The 26,251-nt window shown below is 36.7% G+C and overlaps 1 protein-coding gene across 2 annotated transcripts; it reads left to right on the top strand.

Annotated features, from left to right (window-relative positions):
* The first annotated feature begins 2,094 nt into the window (after positions 1-2,094).
* On the top strand, positions 2,095-25,538 carry nudt4a (nudix (nucleoside diphosphate linked moiety X)-type motif 4a). Of its 2 annotated transcripts, XM_030136136.1 has the most exons (6): positions 2,095-2,168; positions 2,759-3,061; positions 13,427-13,537; positions 19,553-19,597; positions 20,340-20,427; positions 24,319-25,538. In XM_030136136.1, exons 2-6 carry the CDS (start codon positions 2,963-2,965, stop codon positions 24,543-24,545), a joined length of 570 nt encoding a protein of 189 aa, XP_029991996.1. In that variant the 5' UTR covers positions 2,095-2,168; positions 2,759-2,962; the 3' UTR covers positions 24,546-25,538. The 2 variants fall into 2 exon arrangements, with proteins under 2 accessions (XP_029991996.1, XP_029991995.1); XM_030136135.1 differs by lacking the exon at positions 2,095-2,168 and having other exon boundaries at positions 2,642-3,061.
* Positions 25,539-26,251: the final 713 nt, after the last annotated feature.

Here is a 26,251-nt window from a genome sequence, read left to right as displayed (position 1 = left end):
AGCTTGGATGATGAAAATCTGAGAAACTGCATTTTTCCTCAATTGTTTACATGTACTGATAGGGTTAGTGGTGCAGAAATGATCAAACATTTTGTATCAGTCAATGTTTTAGGAACAGGGAGGACATGCAGAATAATGTACCATGTTATACATCGTATTTTGTTTAGTTATATTTTCAAAGTAGGAATGTTTATAGTTGATAGATGTAGTTCAGCCTCCTAAGACCCGGCTATGGGTTTTCTGTCCACGTTTGTGAACAAGCATTTTACAGCTTTATACAAAAAAACCCTAAACTGTCCACTGCAAAGGACATTCCATAATTAAAAAAAAAAAAAAGGCATCTGAAAAAAACTGTTGCATCATGAAGTTTCTAATATAGGCAGTTATTTAATTAAAACAAAAGCTAAAACTTGTACTTTCCTGGGTCTCAGGAGGTTAATGGAGTGATTTGGAGTAAAACTTGACCTGTGGTTGAAGGCTTCCTCCACTAGGGGGCAGCTCTGAGCTTCAGTCTGATCAGCTTTACAATTACTGATATGACTCACTACAAAGCATGCCGCTGGAAATAGCCTGGATCTGTGAGGCTGCTTCATTACATTGGACCTTTAAATTTACACTGGATTGTAAATTTGGACTGACCTATGAAACAACAGTGAATAGTCTTATGCTTACTTCAGGAACTGTGGGAAATTTCTCAATCAGAAATACACTTTCGAGCATGCAGTGGATGATTATTGTGCTTGTTAAATAAGGCTCATTAGGACCATTCAGCGGAAAAGGTTGATGGTGATCTGTTTAACACTTTACATATTTTTCATTCTTTATTTTTGATAATTTTGGCTGTGTTCATGGATAAAGCATGACATTTTGCAAGATTGTGAATTTTTGTATTATCTTGCCATGTACTGTGTACAGCGACACTCCATAAATGTGCCATTTAAACACAGACAAATTACAATTTTTTGATTGATTATGTCAATTTTGTTAGTTTTCTTAAATTAGATTAGCACTTCTTTTTTTTTCAACAAACTTAGAAAGGATGAATGTTTTACCTTGCTGACATGCTTGCTTTCTAAAGCTGTTGAGAAAAAAAACAAAAACAAAACAAAACAAGTGCTAATCTAAATTGCAGCTTTTTATGTCACTTCCATTAAAGCATAATACATGCATTTTGTTATACCTTGGTGTCAGTCTGAGCTTTTGCTTTGGAAATGATTGTTTTTATTTCTCTCTACCAGGTCATTCTGACCACATTTGGTATATAGAGGGGAAAAAAAGATATTTTCATTAGATAGCGCGAATCTCCCTTTCCCTTGAGCTTTAATCCTGAGAAGTAGTTGTTTGTGTATGGGTATAATAAATCAACACACAAAAAAATTCTTGCAAGTAGTATTGGAAATAATAGATTTTTTTTGGCATTTAAAGGGCAAAATCTTTAGTGGTCTAAATGTGACACTGCACAAAAAATAATAATGCTAAATAATAAACTAAAACTAAAACTAATAATAAAATGCTAAATAAACTACCATGGTAGGTCACAAAACGCGACTAGATGCAGTTTGACATCGTCTCCAGTTGGGGCTCAGGCATGAATGAACCAGGTACAAGACGAATTATGAGAACCTTAATTAAGGTTCTCATAATTCATGAATGAAAGGGTTAAGACACAGTCAGTTGTTAGAAGGGTTCAAATACAGTCAGTTGTCATATGGTTTGACCAGGAGGGGGCGCCAAGATCCTGATCTTGCTTTGGGCACCAGTGTGGCCAGATCCGGCCCTGGATGTAGGTGAAAACAATTTCTCAGTGTTTGTAGAATAGAATTATTTATGTCTAATATTTTGTTGTGTTCAGGAGTATGAGTGCAACTAAGGGTTCAAAACTCTTTTTTTTTTTTTTTTTACTATTATTGTTTTATTTTTTTAAATAAATCTTGTCACTGCTGAACCTGACCCTGGTGTGTGTGTGTGTGTGTGTGTGTGGGGGGGGGGGGGGCAGGCTGTGAGCTGCTGGTCTCAGGTCAGCTGGTCACTTGGAGGCTACAGATGCAATAGTGTTTGTTGAATTGTGTGTGTTGACAGCGGTACTAAACTACCATGGTAGGTCACAAAACACAACTAGGTACAGTTTGACATCGTCTCCAGTCGGAGCTCAGGCATGAATGAACCAGGTACAAGACGAATTATGAGAAACTTAATTAAGGGGTTCTATTCAATTCTATTCTACAAACACTGAGAAATTGTTTTTTAACCTTAATTAAGGTTCTCATAATTCATGAATGAAAGGGTTAAAATACAGCCAGTTGTTAGAAGGGTTAAAATACAATCAGTTGTCATATGGTTTGACCAGGAGGGGGCGCCAAGATCCTGATCTTGCTTTGGGCACCAGTGTGGCCAGATCCGGCCCTGGATGTAGGTGAAAACAATTTCTTAGTGTTTGTAGAGTAGAATTATTTATGTCTAATATTTTGTTGTGTTCAGGAGTATGAGTGCAACCAAGGGTTCAAAACTCTTTTTCTTTTCTTTTTTTTGAAATAAATCTTGTCACTGCTGAACCTGACCCTGGTGTGCAGGGGGGGGGGGGGGGGGGCTGGGAGCTGCTGGTCTCAGGTCAGCTGGTCGCTTGGAGACTACAGATGCAAAAGTGTTTGTTGAATCGTGCGTGTTGACAGCAGCACTAAACTACCATGGTAGGTCACAAAACGCGACTAGATGCAGTTTGACATCGTCTGCAGTCGGAGCTCAGGCATGAATGAATCAGGTACCAGACGCACAACCGGGACCCACTGAAGACGCACGAACCGTGGATTTTGGACAGAACCGCGTCTGATACTTTCAATCCCACTCCGACGACTGAAGCCGCTGTCTGTAGCGCTTGGTTTAAAGCCACATTCTCGGCATTAATAGTGTTTTTTCTCCAGTTTCTTGGTACCCGACGATTGGAGCTCTATAAATATAAATATATATGATGAAGTTTAAACCCAACCAGACCAGGACGTACGACGGAGAAGGGTTCAAGAGAAGAGCGGCGTGTCTGTGCTTCAGGAACGAGAAGGAGGACGAGGTAAGATGGGTGAGGTGGTTTTGTTTTGGAGACCCTTGTCAATAAATGTCAGAAACTTTACCAACCCTCCTTTGGACCCATTTAGACTGGATTTAGTCTCTTGTGCTCATTCCCTCCATACTCTCACAGTGCAGTGTCTCCCATTGCGGTGAACACAACTTGGCTCCAGGGCCAAATATTTGACCTGCCTAACAATAGGGGGTCTCACAAGTTGGCACCCACCAGTACTCACTGGGAGACTCTGATTTTTCATTTCCTGTCCAGGAGGGTAGTCCTGTCCAGAGGATTACCACTGTAAATCTTCATTTCACTATAATGCAAGCAGTGCACTGCAGGTTAAAAACCATTATCAGTGACTGTGGGCTTCAGTTCCATGTGATTATTATACATTTTAGTTTTGTTTTTGTTTTTTTAACTTTTTAGTTTTTGTTTTTTTTTTATTTTATTTTTTTTTTTTTTAACAACTCAACCTATAAATAGACCAGTTTTCATGATGGAACTTTGCATCTACTCTGCATTCATGGTTTTCTGCACTTGCAACACCCCATTTCCTCTAATCTGACTGATAATTCCAATGGATTTATTGACATGGTTTACTCTGTATCTGAGGGCCACAAAGAAAAATGATTACTGTCATACTCAGATATAGAAGGAGGCCCAAATATCAATGTCAGAATCATTTTCAGTTGCCAAGTACGTAAACACATACAAGGATTTCTTTGACGGTGGATGTTGTCTCTCTAGTAAATTTTAAATACAAGATTAGGGCTGTAAGAAAATATCGGTTCTGCAATATATCATAATATTTTATTTCACAATACTGTATTGATATTAAAAAGTACTGTATCAATATTTTTAGGTATTTATTCAAGGGCAGATATTGTGGAGGTTCTTTTTTGTTATTATTTTGTTTATCATTTGACGCTCTTTTATTAAATAATGTTAGTTCCTTTGTTGGGATTGCACAAAAATAATGTTCTGATGTTAGTTCTGAACTGATAGAATATGAACATTTGAACAGGATCTTAAACTGTAATGTCTGTAAAACAGAATTGCAGTTTGAACACAGGAACATTCTGTGATATAGCATTAGATCCTTTTGGGATCAAATAAAAATGTGTTTAGTATTTGTGCAGATTTCTGGTGTAATTCAATTCTTCAAGGAAATAATCATTTAGAAAAAAGAAACAAACAAATAATTGCCTTTTTAACAGTATCATGATATATCGTATCGTGATCCTAGTATTGTGATTTGTATCGTATCGCCAGATTCTTGCCGATACAGAGCCCCATACAAGATAGGCCTATAATAAAAAATGTAAGAAAATTAAAATAAGAAAAAAGAACCTTGTATCAACACCTGTACAGTGTAGTGCAATTTTTTTAATGCAGCTGAGTTTATTGTACCTCTGTGAAATGTCTGTGAAACATGTTAAGATGTGGGTATATAAATAGCAGCAGCATTTTCTAAACCATGCACTGCTTCCATTTCATGCTGTTCGATTACAGTTATATTTAAGACTTCAAATATTCAGTGGAAGCTTCATCAGGGGTTGTCCCAGATCATATCGTGTCTGCCTAGTGACGGCAACCCATCTCAAGCCCACATGTGATAGGAGAGTGGGGTTGTAGTGGGTTGGGGTGGGGGGGTTGAGCGTTACACTGTGTGCTAAACACCAAGTGACCTAACAGCTGCAATTTATAGAAACAAGGTGCAGGCACTTGCTGTCCCCTGACAGATTTGCTTTCCTGCTCCTCATGCTGATACTCTCTCCTCTTCCCCATCAGTCTCTCTCTCTCTCTCTCTCTCTCTCTCCTCTTCACCACCATCATGCTCTTTCTCTCTTTCACCTCGTCGCAGAGTGCTGACATAAGCTAAAAGTCTCTTTGATTGTTGCTGGTGACACTGCACGATGATGAAAGGGTCTGTCAGTTGAGTGGCAGTGGCTGTATGCTTGTGACACAGCGGAATGAGATTGAAGTAAAGTGTCATCCAGGGCTGACAGTCCTCATTTACTTTTCAGGGGAACGTCATTAAATAAGTAAATAATTAAAACATGCTCTCTAAACTTTCTTGCTCTTCTAGTCGTCTTAAATCCTTGTAGCTAGAAATGAAGCAAAGAGTTTCAGCCAAATTCCAAAAAAAACCCAAAAAACATCACGCTACATTGTAACCTAGTAACACCTAGGAAAACAGAAACTACTAATTGAGAATGCAGATGGTGATTTTAACTCAAAAGATCAGCTCTAGTCTTTTGGCCAAATCACCCAGGCCTCATTCCAACCACCAATACTAGCATTTATGGACATCTACCAACACACTATGGCGATGTTCACACTGCCAGCCTCAGTCATCAATTCAGATTTATTGCTCAGATCACATTTCTGTTTGGTTGTTCAGACATATGGTCAGTATCAGATTGCAGCCCTGAATTAACCCACATTCTCAAAAGAAGAAAACCAAAGATATCAGTGAAGAATGTTGTGGTGCATAAGTAAACACGAAGTGAAGACATGGAGACATCTACTTGCATGTGACACCTTAACATTTTTTACATAAAACCTACATCATATGAAAATAGCACATATATAACTTAACTCCCCCTCCCAAAAAAAAAACAACTTGTATGTTAGTAACTTATACACAGTGCAAATTAAATAAATAAATAAAAAATAAGCAGTGGTTAAATAGGGAGTGGAAGTCCTGCCCCACTGAATAGTACAAAACATGATTGGATGTCAATGGCAAGAGACAAACGATTTTTTGATCCCGTTTGAACTGCAGCACCATTTACACATATGACATTTTTCTATTCAAAACATAATTTTATCAAATACAGTGAAGTAACACCTAGTTTAGTTTAAAGTGCCGCAGTGGACTGCATCTCCTGTTCCATATAATACATGCCACTAATTTTCCATATTTCACCTTATTCTTCGAGAGTGAGGAAACAAAATATTCAAAGATGTGAAAATCACCACAGGTTGATTCATATTTAAGCTGCAGAAACATCTTCAGAGACTTTAAACAGATCATAGAAAGAGAATGAAAGAAACTGCCACTTTTTTGAAATCTAAAATGATCTTTTAAACTGACAAATATGTAAATCATTGCATAATTCCAACAGGATCCACAAATTATTAGTGTCTCACCATTAACCCTTTCATGCTTTTTGGTGTTGTTGAAGCTTCAGTTGAAACTTATATTTACAATAATTAAACCAATGTAGCTGCTCCAAAGTACAAAAACAAAATTACTACGTGGATTGTTTGATTAATTAATATTTTTTCTACATTATCACTTATGTCTAACATCCATTTCAGTGACATTTTAGATCACATTTTCCTAAATAAAGCTTATGTTAAATTTATGGAGAAAGGCTTTCTGCTAAAAAATATAATCAAAGCTCAGGGTTTGCTCACACTCTCAGACTTCCACTCTGTGCCTGTACACCCATCATATACTAGTATTCAATGAACTATACCACTGCAGTGTACTTGGGGACAGATTTGAGTGATTTATTCAACATGAGTTACTCAACAAACATGAGAAAAGCATTGTGTGTTGTGTTTCAAATGTTTCTATAGTTCAATAATTTAAAAAAAAAAAAAAAAACATATTGAAGAAAGGCTGGAAGGAATTTAGGTTTTTCAGGCTTTACAGTCCCTAGCAGAGTTAAAATATTCCATGAATCTGAATGTATTTCAGTGCATAAAGCGTAAGATGCATCTAAGATAAATACTGCTATACAGATGACTGCATTAATGACCATCATGCATCTGTAGCTGATAGAACCACGTGGGTCAGGATTATTGAGGTCTACAAAATGGAGTTACACCCGCTAAACCAACTTCAGACTTTACTGCGTCCAGTGTTTTCCACGTCTGGGATGGACCATCATTCAGTGGAAATGTGGACTTTACTCAGATCAACCAGTATCCAGGTCTTGTTTGAAGAAATGGACACTGTGTCCAGAGCATACAGTGTCCATGTCTTCCATACAAGACCTGGATATTCAAGACAAAAATGCAGCAGAGTTGTATTTGCAGATGTAACTATGTATTGTAGTACCTGACATACTTTCACATGGTATTATGTTCACATAAATACCAGTTGTTCATTTTCATGATTGGATTTTTTCACTCTGCGGCAAATGACCTAAGAATCCTAATTCAATCTCAGAACATACATTTCAGTACAAATTCATATTTGTTTGTTTAAAAAATTCACTTCACTTCCCAAGAAATGTGCTGGTTGGTATTCACAGTTCTTCTTTAAAAGATGAAATCAGGAAAAACCTGCAGAATTTGAGAGTACACCCCCAGTCTCTGCAGCTTTTGTTCAGCCAAGGTCTTCTGTCACTGGCTGGCTTTTCTGTAGCTTGAAAACAGAGCAATGGGAGGTTGTTTCTTCTTCTTTCAGACAAACTGAGGATTAATTTGGAATTTTCATGGGATGACAACAAAAATAAATAAGTATGGAGGTGTCTCAATGCTATTTTAGTTTTTTTTTATTGCAAATCTCTTTCAAATATCAGTTGTTAACACCAATACTGACCCTGAGAAAAACATATTACTTGAGCCCTACTATAAATATATCAGTTACATATATAGTCAACATAATGGCAGTTGTTACAATGGTTTTGCTCCATGAGGTCAACTGACTCTTTTCCTCTACATCCTGTTGAGGAGACAAACAGGAAGTGGTGAGTGGTGCTATCATTTTATTTAGCCGAGCATCTCATGATGTTAAATGTTCCAGAAACTGAAGAAAAGTTGAGGTTTAAGTTTCTAGTGCAAAAACAGGTGAGAAAACAGTATTGATTCAGGGTTTCTATTCCACAGAGAATGCTCCAATACGTCTGACTTACTCAATGAAGAGTCCAAAATCAATATGTGTGTAAATAGATTTAACTTAACATGTTCAGTGCCAGTGGTCTCCATTACAGGGGCTGTCGTCACACCCCATCCATCATGATTCTACATTATTACTGTTTTTGTTCTGGTTGGATGGTAAACGATCCGGCCTGCATGCCTAGTTTACAGTCACTTCCTCAACATGTCACCTAAAGTTAAGGAGAGTAGAAGCTGAAGTCAGTGGTCTTTGTATTATAAACAACTGCAGTTCTGTCCTTGTATTTCTAACTTATATTAGATGTGTATGTAGATGAATAGATGAATTAGATGAATATGCAACTTATATTTTAATTACATACCAGATTTGATCTCAATTTAATAATAGTGATCTAAGTAGTGTTAATGATTCTGCAGTAAATGAGGCAAACAGGTATTTTTATCAGTCAGTAATACTCTTATCTAAGAGGAGATTATGATTGTTATTATTGTTATGAAGATTTGAGTGGTGATAAACAAATATTGAAGTGTACATACTAGTACTGCTCCTTTGTCTTTCTACTTTAGTACATTTACTACCAACACAAACAGCAAACATTAAGCGTAATTTAAAACACGTATGTATTGGATATGATTCTTTCTCTTGCCACAGTAATGAAATATACAATTATTTATTTAAAAAAATACTACAAACCAGATCTGGAGTGCTTGTAAGTTGTGTTTGTACCTGGAAAACACAGAAAAAAAGTGAGTGTGGCATGCTGTCCTTCAATAGTTATACAGTGGTGGCCAAATTTATTATTGGCATATTTAAGAGTTTTTATCATTCTTTTTTAAACTGGCCATTAAAATACCCATAAAACAAATGAAATATCTACTAAGTTATTAAGCTCTTTAAACCATAGAATAAAAACATCATCCGTAAATTTCTGTCATTTTCTTTACAAAACACAAGAGAGGCTTTTTTCACTCTCAGTGTCACACAATCATGATCCTTCACAGAAGAAGCCAAATTACTTGTGTAATCATTTTCAAGTGTGATCATGAGTTTTAGGTGATGTAAGAGTTTTAGGACACAGCTGTGTGATTCTATTGAATGTACAAGGCCAAACCTGTTCATTAAGTAAATTTTAAAGTTAAAAGTGAATAAAAACTGAGGGTATTTGTTGATACTTGTTATTGATATTTGTTGTCCTTAGAGCAACCATCTCCCTCACAAACATTATCAAATTAAACCATGTTTTGGAGTGAAAAAAGGTCAGTTTTTGCAGATCTGTTTGGTGTTCTAATAATTCTGAACACTCCTGTTAGTATACAGTCACGGAAAAAAATATTAGACCATCAAAAGTCATCAAAAACGATGGTTATGCAATCAAGTCCTAACTCCTGTGTGTATCATGTGACTAAAACAGACAGAAAAGAAAACATGGAATGCCTAAAAGCACTGTTTTTGCCAGTACAATGCCATAGATATTGATGTAAGAACTGAAGCGATTTTGGTTATTATCAAGAAAACCATGGAAAATGGCAAGATATCAGCTCTGAAATTAAACTCTTATGAGCTATTTTTGTTATCATTATATTTTTCCAAAGAAATGTAACTTTAGTTGTACCCGGCAATAAAATGACCAAGAAATTGAAGAAAACAAGGGGTGGTCTAATAATTTTTTTACAAAACTAAGTATTCTCTTCAGGATACACTTTGTATAACCTAAATCTTCTATATAAATGAACAAAATTAAATATAATTTTCCCTGCTCCCTGCAAAATAGCTTCTTCTAAACTCAGCAAAACTTCTTACAGCTTAAATAATTAAAACCTATACATTTCGACAGCTTAAATAAATGTAATGTCTCCATCTCAGTATGTGGACAACAACTTTGAATTATGTTTCATGCTGGTTTTTTGCAATGTGTCCATTGCAAATGTTCAAGTTGCAGTGATATTTAAATTGGTCGACACTACTCATAACCCACTGAAACTTGCTATAGTATCAAGCAGTTGTACTCAGCTTGGTTCTGACCACAGTAGAGCTCATGTGGAAGTACATGTTTAGAGTTCGTCCTCACTCTGAGGTGTGCATCGGGGTCATTAACCTCCTCTACTAAGCTCTGTTGTTTTCACGCAGAAAGACAACTGCTGATCCAGTGGTTTCTATAAAGCCTTTTGGCTTTGTGCGAGTGCCTACGTGTTGTACACGGCGTTGGTGGGAAATTGTGCATGCATGTGTGTTATGTGCATTTGTGTCAGTAAGTTAGCTGCCAGTGTTTCTACAACACGGACCTCTGCACAGACTGGGATTCACATGAAACGCACTGCTCTGAAACCGCAGCTCAGAATATGCAAAACATCCATCACACATCAGACTCTAAATACCGTGTTAATCACATTAATGTCACTGACAGTGTAATACTCTTGTTGGATATCAGTACATTAATGTGGCACTTCATTTATGTTGAACTTTTTAAAACAAGGTTACAAAATGCTTAACACAATAAAAGCACATAAAAATAAAGAGATAATTCATCATATAAAAGATAAGAGATGCAGTTCAAAACAACAGTAAGTGCATCATAAAATCCATAAAAAGAGGGCAGTTACTGCTCATAGATGCCAGTCAGTTCTGATATAAATGCATAAAAATAAACATACAAATGCCTGTGTAAAATGCCATCGCATAAGAGTCTGTTTGTTTTAAGATGACTCAAAAACTTCTACTGACTATGTTGATTTCTAATCGCACTAGAGCACAATAATATGTCTGTTGTCTATTTCCAATGTATGATAGCATGAATTGTGAATTGTATCCTGTCTTCTCATAAAATGCTGTTATTGTCATTAATAGAGTTTTAAAATCAGTCAGTATTTGAGTGTACAGCTGAAAGTTATTACTTGTAAAATTCTACTCTTGAGTGACTTAATCCAAATAATAATGTAGAATAGAGCTGAAAAAAAATTAATAGACTAGTTGATGGTTATTAATTATTTTGCAACATTTAATAATCAGTTATTTGGTCTGAGTAATTTATTGAGGAGTCCTATAAATAAAAGTTTTTTAAAAATCTAAAGATTCAAGCATCTAGAAGGATAATTGAACAACTTTGGGTTTTGCTTCAAACAGGATATCTGTGGACATATTTTTGGGGCTTTAGGAAACATTTTTTTCCACGACAACAAACTGATGATTGGTTGTTGTAAATTTAATTGATAATAGAAATGAGTATTAATTGCAGCCCTGATGTAGACCATCGCTCCAAAGCCATCTGTTCACGATATACGATTCTTTTTGTCTTTATCATCTCATTAGTGAAGGTTTCATTCTGTAGGTTCTGGATGTTAAACTCATTTTAGTTCAGGGGCCACATACAGTCCAATTTGACTTTAAGTGGGCTGGACCAGTAAAATATTAATACAATAACTTAGAAATAATGACAAGTCCGAAATGTGAATAACCATGAACATTCATGAATAACCGGAAATTTCTTAAGAAAACGATGTGCAATTTTAACAATATTATTTCTCAGCTTATCATTTACACTTGTGTATTACAGCTTATAGACTGTAGTGGTTCTACAAATACACAAAACATTTAGTATAATAAGCATCTGAATCTGAAAAATATAGCATTTAACTTTATGATCAAAATTTGTCAAGAATCAATGTCACTCTTGACTGTCATTTTTCAGTGTAATTTTTGCACTTTGCAAATTCATCCTCTGGACCAGATTGAACCCTTCAGAGGGCCAGTTTTGGCCTGTGGGCCGTGTGTTTGACACTCCTGTTCTACAGAGTAACTACACCTCTACTTTCTTCATGGCCTCTTATCCAAACCTAAATATTGACAGAGTTACCAAAGTACATTCTGGAGTTTAGAAAAGCAGGAAACAAAAAAAAAATCTGACGTGTCCCACACTTGCATTTAAGCATTTATACCAGTGATCCGAAGCCTGAACACTGACGCTCTTTGAGGTACTTCTGCAGTGTGCTTATATTAATGAGACTGATGTTGAGCAGTGAAATACACCTGAAGTTTTTCTGAATCTGATGGAGCCCTGAGAGGTTTATCTCACTCACTCTTGACCCTGTTACAGAAAAAAAAAAAAAAAAAATTACAGCTGAGGTTCACAAAGCAGGTGGAAGTTTCACAGTCTCCTCTGTGTAAGTGAGACCAGCTTCAGCGACGGTGAGGACGTTGCTCCTTAAAACTTTGACCTGCTTCAGCTATCAGGTCTCAGCAGGACTGCATGCACGTCTTCATTTTTGGAAACCTCTGATGGACAGCTGTCTGAGCTGTAAAATATGCACACAGCAGATATCTGAAGACTGGTTTTTAATCCTGTTTGAGGCAGAGTCCAACAGCAGCACGTGTCCACTTAGCTGAAGGCAGAATTGAGAAGGTATTCACACGTGAACACTATGTGGGTCAGTGTGATGCCAGATAGGGTTTAAGGTCAAGTGACTGCATCTCCAGAGGGGCACCATGCTCAAAAAAAGACCAAACTGCATGTGTTTGAGGTCAGTTAAACATAGTGTGAGGCTTTAGTTGGATTCTTTCACATTAGACTGCTGCTTTGTCATCTTTTTTTTTTGCCATTTTTTTCTTAAAGTATAAAATGTCAATTTAGGTGTCACTTTATTTTTCACATCATTAGTTTGTTTGTTTGTGTTGCATTTACCTTTTGAGGTTGTTATCTACGATCATATCTTTAAGGGTTATACTTTATTTTGCATTTTATATAAAATATTAGGTATTTGCTTATCATATGTAGTGAAAATATTATAAAACTAGCACCTTTTTCAGCTGTACTAAATAAAATGAACCTGCAAAATGGTATGTGACTTTGTATTTAAATGAAACACCATATCAAATTCACCAACTTATTTAAGCTGAAATTCCATAAAAGTTGAGTATGATATGTGATGTTATTGGAAATATTATAAGTAATAATAAGTAATAATACAAGTGTAAATTTTGTTTGGAAATCATGCTAAAAATACATAAATATTAGCTTTAAAATATAGTTGAAGCATTGAAGTAAAAGTGCATTATTCCATGAATTTACAGAAGCCAAACTGTTGTTGTGATCAGTAATTAATGTCAAAAGATTGTTTTCTTCTGATTTAACAGATTCTGCATGTATGCAAAGCAATCCTTTGAATGAGGATTCTGTTGGGTTTCTGTGAGTTGGGTTATTAAGAGTCTGGTTGAGACCACCTCTAAATGTTAAGTATCATGAGATAACTTTTGTTATGATGTGGCACTATATGAATCAAATTTGATTATTATATAGAAATAAATATGCAAATGAAATATTTGTTCATGTCAAAACACATAAAATTCAATGCATATAAATATAAAATAAGTAAATTAAATGAATAGGTGACACTGGAGAGATGTTCAGTTCTACTTGAATAACACTGCTATCGGACACACCTATAATGATGGACGTGGACATGCCTTTGGTGTGTTTATGGAAGTCAGACACTGAGGTAGACCTTTTTTCTTGGCAGGTTTTACTCGTGAGCAGCAGCCGACATCCAGACCAGTGGATTGTACCCGGAGGAGGAATGGAGCCTGAGGAGGAGCCGTGTGGAGCTGCTGTCAGGGAAGTGTACGAGGAGGTGAGTTCATCTATGTTTGGTGAAGTTCAACAACAGTCTACAGACACACTGCCAGTGTATTACCTACATGGCTCCCCATAGCTCCTATGGAAAACCTGGAAAAGTCATGTAATTTCAAAATGTCATTTCCCAGCCCTAGAAAAGTCATGAAATTGAGTAAAATTGTAGAAGTCACAGAATAACATTTTAGGCGATGCTTTGTAGCAAAATACACCATTTTCAGACCAAAATAGATAAAAAGCTTTTCCCTATCCTGGAGCAATAATCAGACATTAATTCACCTTTTAAAGTCTGAAGATTTTCTTCCCCAGAGTGTGGAGATTTACATGTTCTCCAGCTGTGACCTTTGGATATGTAGTTTATGGATGGCATAGGTGCTAGAATAACCTTTTGTTGTTGCATTTTTACATAATTCTGGATTTATATTATTGTTGCCTGTAAAAACCAGCTGAATAGTTTAATTGTTTATAGGAAAGGAGAATAAGCAATAATTAGAGAGAAAAAAAAGTTGACATTTGAAGTACGCTAACATTCATGTACTTAAAAGGATATGATGTGGAAATTATATTATAGTCAGGGAAAGGTTTTACATTTTTCTGGAAAAATTTGGGGAAACCCTTTACTAGTTATTTTTACCTCCACCAGGAGGTATTGTGATCACTTTGCTTTGTGTGTTTGCTTGTTTGTTTGTTTGTTTATTTGTTTGTTAGCAAGATAACTCAAAAAGTTGAGGACGGATTTTCATGAAATTTTCAGGAAATGTTGATACTGGCACAAGGAAGAAATGATTACATTTTGGTGGTGTATGGGGGGTGGGGGTGCAGATCTGTCTTGGTGGAGGTCTGTGTTCTCTGAGTGCTTTTCTTGTTAGTTTTGGTACCAACTTCAGCTCTACAATAACACTGAATCAGGGTTGTAAATAACCACCACAAGGTGTATTTTTACTGTAGTTCATTAATCTATGCATATAAAAAACATAATGATTCCACTTAAGAAATACACAATGATGACTAATGATTAAAATAAAAATAATGTAAACGTGTTTCATCATTCCTTTATATTGAAATTTGTACAAATTATGGTTTTGTGAAAATTTTAACATTTTGGGACAGGGATGTTCAGAAATGGACCGAAACGTCATCTTTGAAATCTGTAGCGTGAAAAGCTTCATCTGAGGAATAAAGCAAGAGACTCATCTTACTTTATTAAGAAATGGTACAAAAAAAAGTCTCTCAATTGCTGATACTTTAAAGAAGACCTGTTATGCTCATTTTTAGCTTACGGCCAACAGGCTGTAAGCTATTGTCTTCATGCGGTGTCCGGTGTCAGCGTCGTCTGTCATCGTCGTGTCGTCCATTACTAAACTTTCAATCGTCTTCTTCTCCGAAACTACAATTCCAATTGACTTCAAACTTTGTATACAGCTTCTTTATGATGATGTCAACAAAAGTTAGTGAAATTATTTGGATCTGGATCTGATTCTGGATTTGGTGCGACTTTGAAAAATTTCCCCATTATAAGAGATAGGAAGTGGATGGATGCAATAACTCAGTAAATATAAATGATATCCAGTGGAAATTTCTACAGTACAGCCCTGATGGGAGATGACCAAAACATAATGTCCACTTGCTGATCAGGATCTTCTTCTAGATCCAGGAACTTATGGAAAATTTAACATGGGCTCTTATGGGGAAAAAATTTAAATTGTCTTCTTCTCCGAAACTACAATTCCAATTGACTTTAAACTTGGTGTACAGCTTCTTTACAATGATGTCAACACAAGGTATTGAAATTATTTGGATCCGGATCTGATTCTGGATTTGGTGCAACTTTGAAAAATTTCCCCATTATAACAGATAGGAAGTGGATTGATCCAATAAGTCAGTAAGTATCAATGATATCAAGTTGGAATTTGAATTTTTTTACAGATTTGATTGGAATATGACCAAAACATGGTCTATTTCTGTAATATAATAAATACACAGAACTGGGTGATAATAAATGGCATCTGGATACATTTCCCAAAGCTTTTAATTTGGCCGGTAAGCTACAGGGCCATTGGTCCTATTTTTGGGTTCATAGTTGTGATTTGGGGCTCTATTAGAATAGATTCACACGCTACAATGCCCCAAAAAACATTGCTTTTCTTATACTGCACCCCCCTTTTCACTGTCCGCCTCATATATCTTCCAGTTAATGACTTTGGTTCTGCTTTATCAGTTCAATCCTGAATCCAACATAACAAATGGGAGGAAGCAGACACCGGTGCTGAAACGCTATGGGCTTTTACGTGTACTTTTTAGGATGGCTCGTTAGGGTCGGCCTGTCCTGAGTTGTAAAACTGATACACCAGGAGTTTACGGATCCAGCTGGTCAGTATGATGGCCCCCACTGTGCCACCCCTTGACTGAAGGGTGACAGATGATGGGCCACCTTTGACAGCTTATCAACCTCTAATGACAGGTCCTTTGGGTGGAGGTTTTCTTCATCTCCACCGCAAATGACCTTGGGTCCAAACACCAACCTTTCTTGTACTATGTAATATTAAAATCTGTTTTACTTGCATGTTTTTTGTATAAAAAAAAATATTACTTACTGTAAGGCGGGTCTGTTGGAAGATGGATTTACATAACACACTAATGGAAAGAAAAAAATGGCAAAAATATAATAGGTCCTTTTTTAAACAGTATCAGTGATGCAGATAATGGCGGTGACAGTTCACTTGTTGTAGGACACTGGTGAGACTGTAGTCATAAGGAATTATATGAAACTACCCCCACCCCCCTGATCACCACCAAAATGTAATCATTTGTTCCTTGTGCCAGTATCAACATTTCCTGAAAATTTAATGAAAATCCGTCCGTAACTTCTTGAGTTATCTTGATAACAGACAGACAAACAAACAAAAAATCCCCCCTGATCACCACCAAAACTTAATCATTTGTTTCTTGTGCCAGTATCAACATTTTGGAAAATTTTATGAAAATCCATCCATAACTTTTTGAGTTACCTTGCTAACAGACAGACAGACAAACAAACAAACAAACAAACAAACAGACAAATCCCGATGAAAACATAACCTCCTTGGCAGAGGTCATAAAGTGAAACAAAATTCTATAAAAACATGTTTTGACATAATCCATTTGTTACTGGTCAGAAAAATTATAACTGAATTGAATAGTTCTTTCATGCTTTAGAAACTCAGTGGATCAAGGGAATTATCAAGCCAATAAAACCTAATGTTTGACTGTACAAGTAAAATCCTCAAACTGAATACAGGGGCAGATCATCGTCCCACTAATGTTTTTCATTCTCTGACGTGCTAAATCCAGCTGAGGTTTTGACATTTGGTGTATAGGTTACTACTGATTGTGCTGTGGTCTAGTGCAGGGGTCACTGGTGCTTGGCTGGAGTCGAGTGAGCTGGTTGCGTCTGCCTTGGACAGTAGTGTGTTGACAGCTCTGAAGTATGGCAGTGACATTTAGGAAGAGTTTCACGTTACCTTCATTCTGTGCCTCCCAGACCAGACATAACTTGTATAGATGAGCTGCAAAGCGAACAGCTATGGAAGCTAACAGTTGAATTGATCATGTTTTATTGCCCTGCTGTCATGTTCAACATCCCTGCCATAAATGTATAGAATAGTTGGAACTTATTTGTGTGACTGGTCTTTTTATGTCTCTGGCATTTCCTTATTACTTTATTGGGAAATCTAACACAGTCATAATGGTGTTGATAGATTGTTAGTCAGTGGATGTTACCTGAAGCTACAGATAAAGTTGTTAAAAGTTGTTTTCCAGTCATCTGACCTCACAGACATACAGTAGGCAATACAGGCAACAAGGACAGACAAACCTAACTCCATAGCGTCATCTCAAAATGTGTCAATGGCAGCAATCACAGTGCCCTCCCCCTGAAACAACAAATGGACGATTTACAATGACATGTCGGTATGAAACATCCCTAAAAAGCCTTGTCATTTGTTGAGTGGTTTTTTATTGTCTGGCCTCATATTGTCAGTTTAGTTCTATATGAAAACAAAACAATGTTAAGATATTTATTGTGTTTGTACTGTTTTGCAGTATTTTAAGTCATGCAAAAAAGAATTTGTTGGAGTTATTATGCTGCCCCTTGAAGGGGAGGCAAGGGGTATTGTTTTTGGTTCAGTTTGTTTGTTTGTTAACATTTTAGCAGCAAAACTATTGGTTGAATTTATACCAAATTGGGTTTATAGATTGCCAGTGACCCAGAATAGATGTGATTACATTTTGGGAAAACTAAGTTAAAGTTCAAATTTTTTTAATGAATTTTTACATTTTTTTTTCCCATTTACTTATAATGGCCGAAATTTGTCAATGCTGACATCAGCACACGCATAGACATGATAACATCAGCTGGATTGATGCCAAAATAAGCTACAATATGTGCAAGGGGCGGGGTTTGATATGCCTGGCACCACTTGTGCATTCTGCTTTTTGTGTGGGTGGGATGGACAAGGCTGGAGGAGACCACTGGGAATTCCTTACTACTTACAATGGAAAAACCAGGCCAGAAATGATGCTGCTGAATTTCTTTTGAGTGTATTCAGCGAGGTCTTGACTTATGGAGAGTGTACTTGAATGGACAGGTTATTGCAATGCACCTGTAGGAGCGAGACATTGTATTTGGCGCTCATTCACTTGGTTAAAATGAGTGTTTTTGGCAAATGGACCTCGTCATTCATCCACATCTTGTAGCTTCTCTTCTTTTGCTCCATTTTCCAGATGAACAAAATTCAAAACAAGTGAAGCTTATAGAAGTGGAATAAACTAGTTTAAAGGCACACACTGGCTATGGTGGGTGAATGGAAGTGTGGAACACTGCAAGTATGTTCCACCAATCAGCATTCGTGTTGAGGGGGATTTTCTCAGATAATTTCAGTGAAAACTTACCAAAGTTTTTCAAAATCCTCTGTAAAGGTAAATTTCCTGCAGTGGTAGAAGGGGCTAATATTTCACTGAATTGATTTGGGATTTCACAGAAACATTAGTGGTGATGTTCTGTTTGGTGTCACTGTTGGTTGTGTGCTTTGGTGTCTCTGAATTCCAAAAAAGACTGTGAGCATTTATATATCTGATGCAGCAGCAGTAACATCATTGCAGTGTCTCAGAGACTGGTTTGAGCACAGTTAACACCAGTTTTCTGTATTTGCAGCAGCTGAATTGCATGTGGCTGTTTGTGCTAATGTATTGTGAGATAGGTTATTTTTGTGTAAAGCTTATTTGTGTAGAAAGGGGAGAAATTTATGCAGAATGTAAGAATATTCCCTAATTTGCATACAGTACATGCAGATTGTAGTTCTTGGCAACACAGTCTGTGATGCATTCCAGCCTTTGTGGTTACTTTGTGTATTACATAGTATATTTTTGTCTCTTTAGCACTGATTTGTGGCTGCAAAAGCTGTGAAATGAAAAGCAGATCTTGCCTTTTAATTTGTTATTTATGAATCCTATCAGGGCATCTATCTGAATAAAGGGCAGGGCAGCTATAGAGGGATTTCCTTGCCTCAGATTATTTTTGCATCATCACTAGGAAATAACACTGTATTGTACAATAGATAATAATATCCCCTAAGGACGTAAGGAATACTCATCTTCGTACTCCCAGGCCACAAGCCACAGCTCTGGTTAAATTCAGAGCCCGCCCCTCTCTGAAATAAATTTGTAACAAACTGTACAAGCAGAAATGGATCTTGACCTATATGCTTTACTTGTGCTAAGCCCCCTGCTTCATTATGCTGGGTGTCACACTATGTTTAGGTCTAACTGGTCATCTCTGCTATGCTGCCACACAGGCACGTGGCAGCGTTTCCTGTCCTAAATGAGGCCAGTGTTGATGCTTTTCCCAACGCCAAAGCATGCTTTCTAGCAGAATCTGAAAATATCAAAGAATGCTGGTTATAAACAGCAGTACTGGGGTCATTCAAACATAAATGAACTTACTGACTCCTGACTTGATTTCTTCATGTCTGTGCAGGCTGGTGTGAAGGGGAAGCTGGGAAGACTCCTGGGCATTTTTGAGGTAAACACTTAAATTACACACATTACATTAAAATAACACATTAAAATCCTGTGTTAAAGGGGTCATATTTTGCTAAACCTTTGGTGCATTTATTTGTGCATTTGGGGACCCTAATAGTTTGAAAAGTTTGAATTGCAACCCTCCAGGTGTTGCGAAGCTATCTTTATATTCATTTTGGCAAAAATTGAGTGGATTTCTACAACCTGTTTTATTTCTGCTTGATTTGTTACATCTATAACTAGTCACGTCATGACATTTGCACATAAGGTCAAGACTTCCGACAAACATTTCTCTGAGTACAACATAATTGTTTGTCAGCAGCAGTGGTTGTAGTAAAAACTGAAAATATGTCCAAATTTTGAGCCGATTACCTAAAATGTTCAGTTGTTGGTTGAAAGGGACAGAGCAGCACAGCCAACAACCTGGAGAGGGTGGGGCGTGAAGTGGCTCATTTGCATTTAAAGGGCCAGCGCTCAAAACAACCTTTCTGGTGTCATTACTCAAAAATAGGGTTGAAGATGAACCTGTGGAGTTGAATTAATGAAGAATTCAGACCCAAGCATAGCATTTACAGTTTATGTAGACCACAGAGAAATGTTTTAAAATGTATAATTCCATTTAAAAAAAGCAAAATATCACTCCTTTAAGGTATTGTGGTCATGTATAATTTAGATGAAGCACAGTTTACATTTTGTCTTTGCATGAAAGTGATTAAGCAGTTTCTCTGTTTAAACTTTTGCAGCACAATCAAGATAGAAAGCACCGAACATATGTGTATGTCCTCATCGTGACGGAGACACTGGAGGACTGGGAGGATTCTGTCAACATAGGTATACTTCTCCCTTTGCTATCATGATACTAATAATTTTACATAAATAATTATATATTTACCAATAACAAAAATAAAAAACTAAATTAAGCATTAAAAAACAGTGATCACATTGTGTGTACTGTGCTGAAGCCTATTTGACTGAGGTTAGAAAACCTATATATGTGGTTTTCTGGGACAAGGCTAACTTTGCCTATGGTGTAAAATTAGATAAGGTATGTTTAAAGGAACTGTTTACTTTTTGTCAAACAGTAGATAGACAGATGTCTAAATACTCAGTTCAGCTTCCACTTTGTTTGTCCATGGAAGGCAGTTGGTTTTGCACTGAGATATGGATACAAGACAATAAAATACAAATATACAAGACAGTGAAATAAAAAAGTACACCTTCTCATTCCTAAAAAATAGCATCCAAAATAAATGCTGAATACCCGTCTCATCTGTCCACTGACTAAACTACATCCAGGAGCCACTTAGCATAATTTAACCAAAGATTAGAAATAGGGAGAAAAAAACAAAAAAAAAAGAGCTCCAAAAGCTCCAAAAACATTCCAGTTACAAGATGCTCTGGATTTCACAAAACAATAAATCTAAACAATAAATTTACAGCAACAGAAAAAACAAAACTGTTCAGTCATGAGCAGTATCAGTCTTCTTATCTAACTCTCAAGAATAAAACAAATAATTGTATTCCCAAAAATGTCAAAGTAGCCCTCCTCCTTCTCTTAAAGAAACACTAACCTTGAAGTTGATGTTTTGTCATATGATTATTTTTGTCTTGTCATATGGAGCAGAGGCAAACAAATACTGGATTACAGCTTACCTGTGCTATAAATAAAAAAAAAAAAATCATATTTTATATTCATAATAATCTTTTGATTCTATCACAGATATATAGAGTGTGTAGAGGCGTGCAATGCAGTGCTTACAAAAACAATTTCCACTATTTGTTTGAATGTTTTGGCATTTTAAACCTACTTCCTGACTTACTGAAAAGTATTTCAGACTGGTCTGGAAAAAAGTGGTTGTGATCATTTACTGGCTTCCCCCACATAAATAAGTCGGGCCTGTTCAGAAGGGGGAGGAGTGTTTGCTGTGCCCAGTTGTTTTCCAGTTATCATCACTCACCACAGCCCCCCTCCTCTTGTCCTCTATTGCCCTGTGAGAGGGCTGTGACTGTGCGCGAAGGCCTCAGCACTACTGCTCTAATTTACTCTTCCCCTCCACTGAAAGGCCAGCAGTGATGCACTTCAGGGTGTCAGCGTAGAGTAGGTGAGTCGTCCACTCTCACACCACCCTCTGATTATCACAGGCCCACTGAATTCCTTCACCAAAACACCATTTGGATGGAATTTAATGGGAGGAGATGAAGGCTTTGAAGTGAAATATAAATAACTCCACACATACAGTTTACTGGACATATGAGTATTTTATGGAAGATGCTTTATTTGGAAGCTTTGGTGACTTAAAGGTCTTGTAAACACCAATATAAATAAATTGGGCATGCTCACTTCCACTCTTAAATGTAGTGCAGTAAAACATGCTGCATCGTTTATTCCTGAAGATGTTTTGTAATATGAGCTTCACTCTTGGGGAGTAAGGAGTTTAAAATGCATACAAAAAACTGCAGTTGTGATCAGTTACAGTCATTGAGGGAAAAAAGTGAAGTAAAAAATAAAGTTCCTCTTTATCATTGCTGCAGGAAAATTCCTTTTCTGCATTTAACTTGTGAATACCACTGTGTGGTGCCCAGGGATCAACATCAGATCTTAGTCAAGAGCACTGACAGGAGAATTAACCTAGCATACGTTTTTTGAGTAGATCAAGAGAGAACTTAAAGTTGTGGAAAAAATTATTAGACCATCAAAAGTCATCAAAAACAGTGGTTCTGCAATCAAGTGCTAACTCCTGTGTGCATCATGCGACTAAAACAGACAGAAAAGAAAACATGGAATGCCTAAAAGCACTGTTTTTGGCAGCACAATGCCATAGCTATTGATGCAAGAACTGAAGTGATTTTGGTTATTATCAAGAAAATATGGAAAATGGCAAGATATCAGCTCTTAAATTAAACACTTATGAGCTATTTTTGTTGTTATCATTATATTTGTCCAAACAAATGTACCTTTAGTTATACCAGGCATTAAAATGAACAAGAAATTGAAGAAAACAAGGGTGGTCTTATAATTTTTTTCGGTGACTATATGTGCAAAGGAATGAGATGCAAGCTCCACCTACACAGCCCTTCAAGAACCTTGTAGATGAGAATTCAGTACAATTACCCAGTGGTTATTTTGGAATATATTATCTTCAATTAAAAGCTTACATGTAGAATAAAGCAATTGATCATTTCAAAACACTAATTATTCACCCTATTGTAACCTTCACAACGCTCAGTGTTTGTGGTTTCAGCTTATTTTGCAGGATGAGAACTTATACTTGTGCAACTCTGAGTCACAACCAGCAGCACCGCTTCAGAGCATTAAGAGAAGAATGTCAGGGCCTGCAGTGAATCACTTCAGATATCAAAAAAGATTTAGATGAGGGATTTGAGATGCTTTTACGTTCAGAGGCAAAGAAGAAAGGTCTTAGGTTCATCCTGATCAGTGGTGGAAAAAATGTTCACTCTTTACTTGAGCAAAATTATTAATACGACATTGAAAATGCTCCACTAAAAGTAAAAAAGGAAGTGTGATTCGCAAAAATCACTCAAAGTATTGAAAGTAAAAGTGGTAATTGTGCAAGTCATTGCTTTATATACTGTATAAAAAATAATAATGGATTAGATTCCTATTGCGCTTTTCAAGGCACCCGAAGTGCTTTACATTATAGATTCAGTTTCACATGCATACTCTGGTGGTATGTAGCCACAGCTGCCCTGGGGTGGTTGGGGTGGTTGGCTGACGGAAGCATGGCCGCCAATTTGCACCAAACATTCATACATGCATTCATACACCAGTGTGAGTGACACTGGAGGTAAGGTGGGTGAAGCCCAAGGACACAACGGCACATGATTAGGACAGAGTGGGATTCGAACAGCCAACCTTTTGGTTAATGGACGACCCGCTCTACCTCCTGAGCCATGGCCGCCCCATATAAAGGGTTTAGTGTAGCTTTTTTTTTTCATTCATGTGTATGCTACTGCTGTACATGTTTACCTTTGAGCCCATTTGCATGATTTTATTTACTGCTGGTAGTTTAATCTACAGCAATGAATCACATTCTAAGAAGATTATCATATGTTTGTTGTTTTGTTGTCCTGTGAGAACAATGTATCTCTCCAAAGTCAACTGTGAGAATGATGTATCTCTCCAAAGTCAACTTTTCATGACGTCAAAAAAACAGGCCTGTTTTCAGCAGTAGCAGTGCATTTCCAAATAAGATAAGACAATCCAAAACAGTTTTTAAATATATTGTTTGTATGTTATTATACAGTCACGGAAAAACATCATTAGACCATTAAAAGTAATGCTTAAAAGCACTGTCTTTGGCAGTACAATGCCATAGATATTGGTGTAAGAACTTAAATGATTTTGGTTATTATCAAGAAAACCATGGAAAATGTCTGGATATCAGCTCTTAAATTAAACTCTTATGAGCTATTTTGTTGTTATCATTATATTTGTCCAAACGAATGTACCTTTAGTGGTACCAGGCATTAAAATGAACAAGAAATTGAAGAAAACAAGAGATGGTCTAATAATTTTTTCCGCAACTGTATATACCAATAAAGGAGTATCTCCCTCTTCAGTCAATCACAAACATTTTCTGAGATGTATAAAATTGTGCAGTACTTAGTGAAAGTACTTCCACTACTGATCCCAACAACATCGACGGAGCAGGACTTGTCTGTAAATCAGAAAAAAAGCAAGTGTTTGTTTTCTTCTTGCAGGAAGGAAGCGTAAGTGGTTTACAGTCGATGAAGCCATCAGGGTCCTGCAGAGCCACAAACCAGTCCACGCAGAATACTTACGCAGACTCACAACCACCTGTAATCCCACCTGCAGTCCTGTGTGCAGCCCGACCAATGGCAACACCCCGAGCTCCCAAGTGACAGACAACAGCACACCTCACTACGTGGTTTGTTCCACACATGGCTCAGATCTAGTCAACAGATAGAAGTCATTACCAGCAGCTGATGCCAACAAGAGCAATTCTTCTGACAGAACTCCAAGATGACATATCATCTGAGATGGACTGTACAATATTTACATTACTAACAGTCTCTGAATTTGTACACTACAGACTCCATGAGGTTTATTCAAAACCCATTTGAGGTGGGCTTGAAGTGTGACGATATGTTTTCCCAGTATATTTAATATTTTGTATGCATATTTTTAACAACCATTACCAGCTTATTAGCCTAAATGTGTTGCTTTAAAGCTTGTACCTTTAGGTTGATTTCCCCATTGTGCTGCATATGCAATGTACAGGTTGTTTTTAGTCTTACAATCCCAAATGTGATTGCTAGTGCACACAGTTTTTTCTGGAAGCTGGAGCTGGGAAACACTGGCTCTTGGAGTAAATTATAGCCGCGCAGTGAATTAATACCAAATAACTTGCGATATGAGTAGGAGAAATAACTACATGTGTATAAATATTTTATTGCAGTTCAGTTTTTCTGTAAATTATCCAGACAGTCTGAATTTGGTGGAAAACAGATGTCACGTCAATGTAACCCCAGCTTGTGAGAGACCTTTAATGCAGGAAATGCTTCTCATGTACAGTGGCTACCAACCTTGAAGTATCACTTCTGATTTCTAGCAACACTAAACAATGGAATGAAGATATCTGATGCAAAGAACCAGCAAACTATCCACAGTGAAACATAAGCTTTTACAGTATTTTCCCAGACATCATTTTGTAAATTAACCCTCAAGACCTAAATAGCCGTTGCTCACCAAAGTCATCATGTTTAATAACTATTGATCCACTAATCCTATCAATACATGTAAATGATTCAGGTAAAATACTGTTTCTGAGCTTTTCATCATCATTAGATATGTCACATTTGGACATTAAGAGGCTTCATAGTGAACATGGAAACACCATCATCTTCTGCAACATTGATTCACCAGTAAAACCCATATAGTTTGACAAATGACAGTGGTTGGAGACACTTGTTTTTATGTTCAGTTAATGGCATATTTTGCTGAAAAAGCCCCTTTTTGTTTTTCTCTGTTTTTATATAACAACCTTTGGATTTACTCTTTGTGATCAGTGAATTGAATATAAGAAAATACCTGATTTTCACTGAAAAATGTAAAAGCATAATAAAGGATAATATTGTAATAAATAGTGATAAACCACTTAAGAATAGTTAAATATAGAAATAAATCACCTGGAAGTCACCACAAAAACAGTACCAGCTCTTCAGGGGTTGAATGCCAGATTGCTTAAGTGATCAGCAACACAAATCTTTCATTAAATGAAATCATTATCATAACTTAAAATGTGCCAAAGAAACACAGTAGTCGACAATTAAACACACACTTGCCCTCATAGTAAATAAACCACATATTCAGAAGAAGTGCATTTGAAGAAATTTAATCCCTGATAATGACTAAGAATAAAGAGGTCTTGTATGATAGTTAATATGTTGTTTGTTTTTACCCTGATTATTTAAGTGCCTTCACAAACTCAACTGTAAGTTGTGTTTGCCCACCCTGTAGCACTCACTAGAAGCACTACAGCCTGCCTTACACCCAGTCAAATCCCCTTACACAGGATGGTTTTCGTATCACAGCTGAATGTACAGTATTTAGTTGACTGAATTTATTTATTTATGTTTTGGGGGAGGAAATGCACACCCCCATTATGCACAG

This window comes from Sphaeramia orbicularis, chromosome 6 (genome assembly GCF_902148855.1).
Source record: "Sphaeramia orbicularis chromosome 6, fSphaOr1.1, whole genome shotgun sequence".
Classification (NCBI taxonomy): domain Eukaryota; kingdom Metazoa; phylum Chordata; class Actinopteri; order Kurtiformes; family Apogonidae; genus Sphaeramia; species Sphaeramia orbicularis.
Note: the sequence above shows the minus strand (reverse complement) of the source record. Positions and strands in the feature narration are given on the sequence as shown.

Bases quoted from the DNA above. Each gene is read 5' to 3' on its own strand.
- nudt4a (XM_030136136.1), top strand. From the start codon at position 2,963: ATGATGAAGTTTAAACCCAACCAGACCAGGACGTACGACGGAGAAGGG. The intron at 3,062-13,426 runs GTAAGATGGGTG...TTTTCTTGGCAG, and splicing joins GGAACGAGAAGGAGGACGAG to GTTTTACTCGTGAGCAGCAG. The intron at 20,428-24,318 runs GTATACTTCTCC...TTCTTCTTGCAG, and splicing joins GGAGGATTCTGTCAACATAG to GAAGGAAGCGTAAGTGGTTT.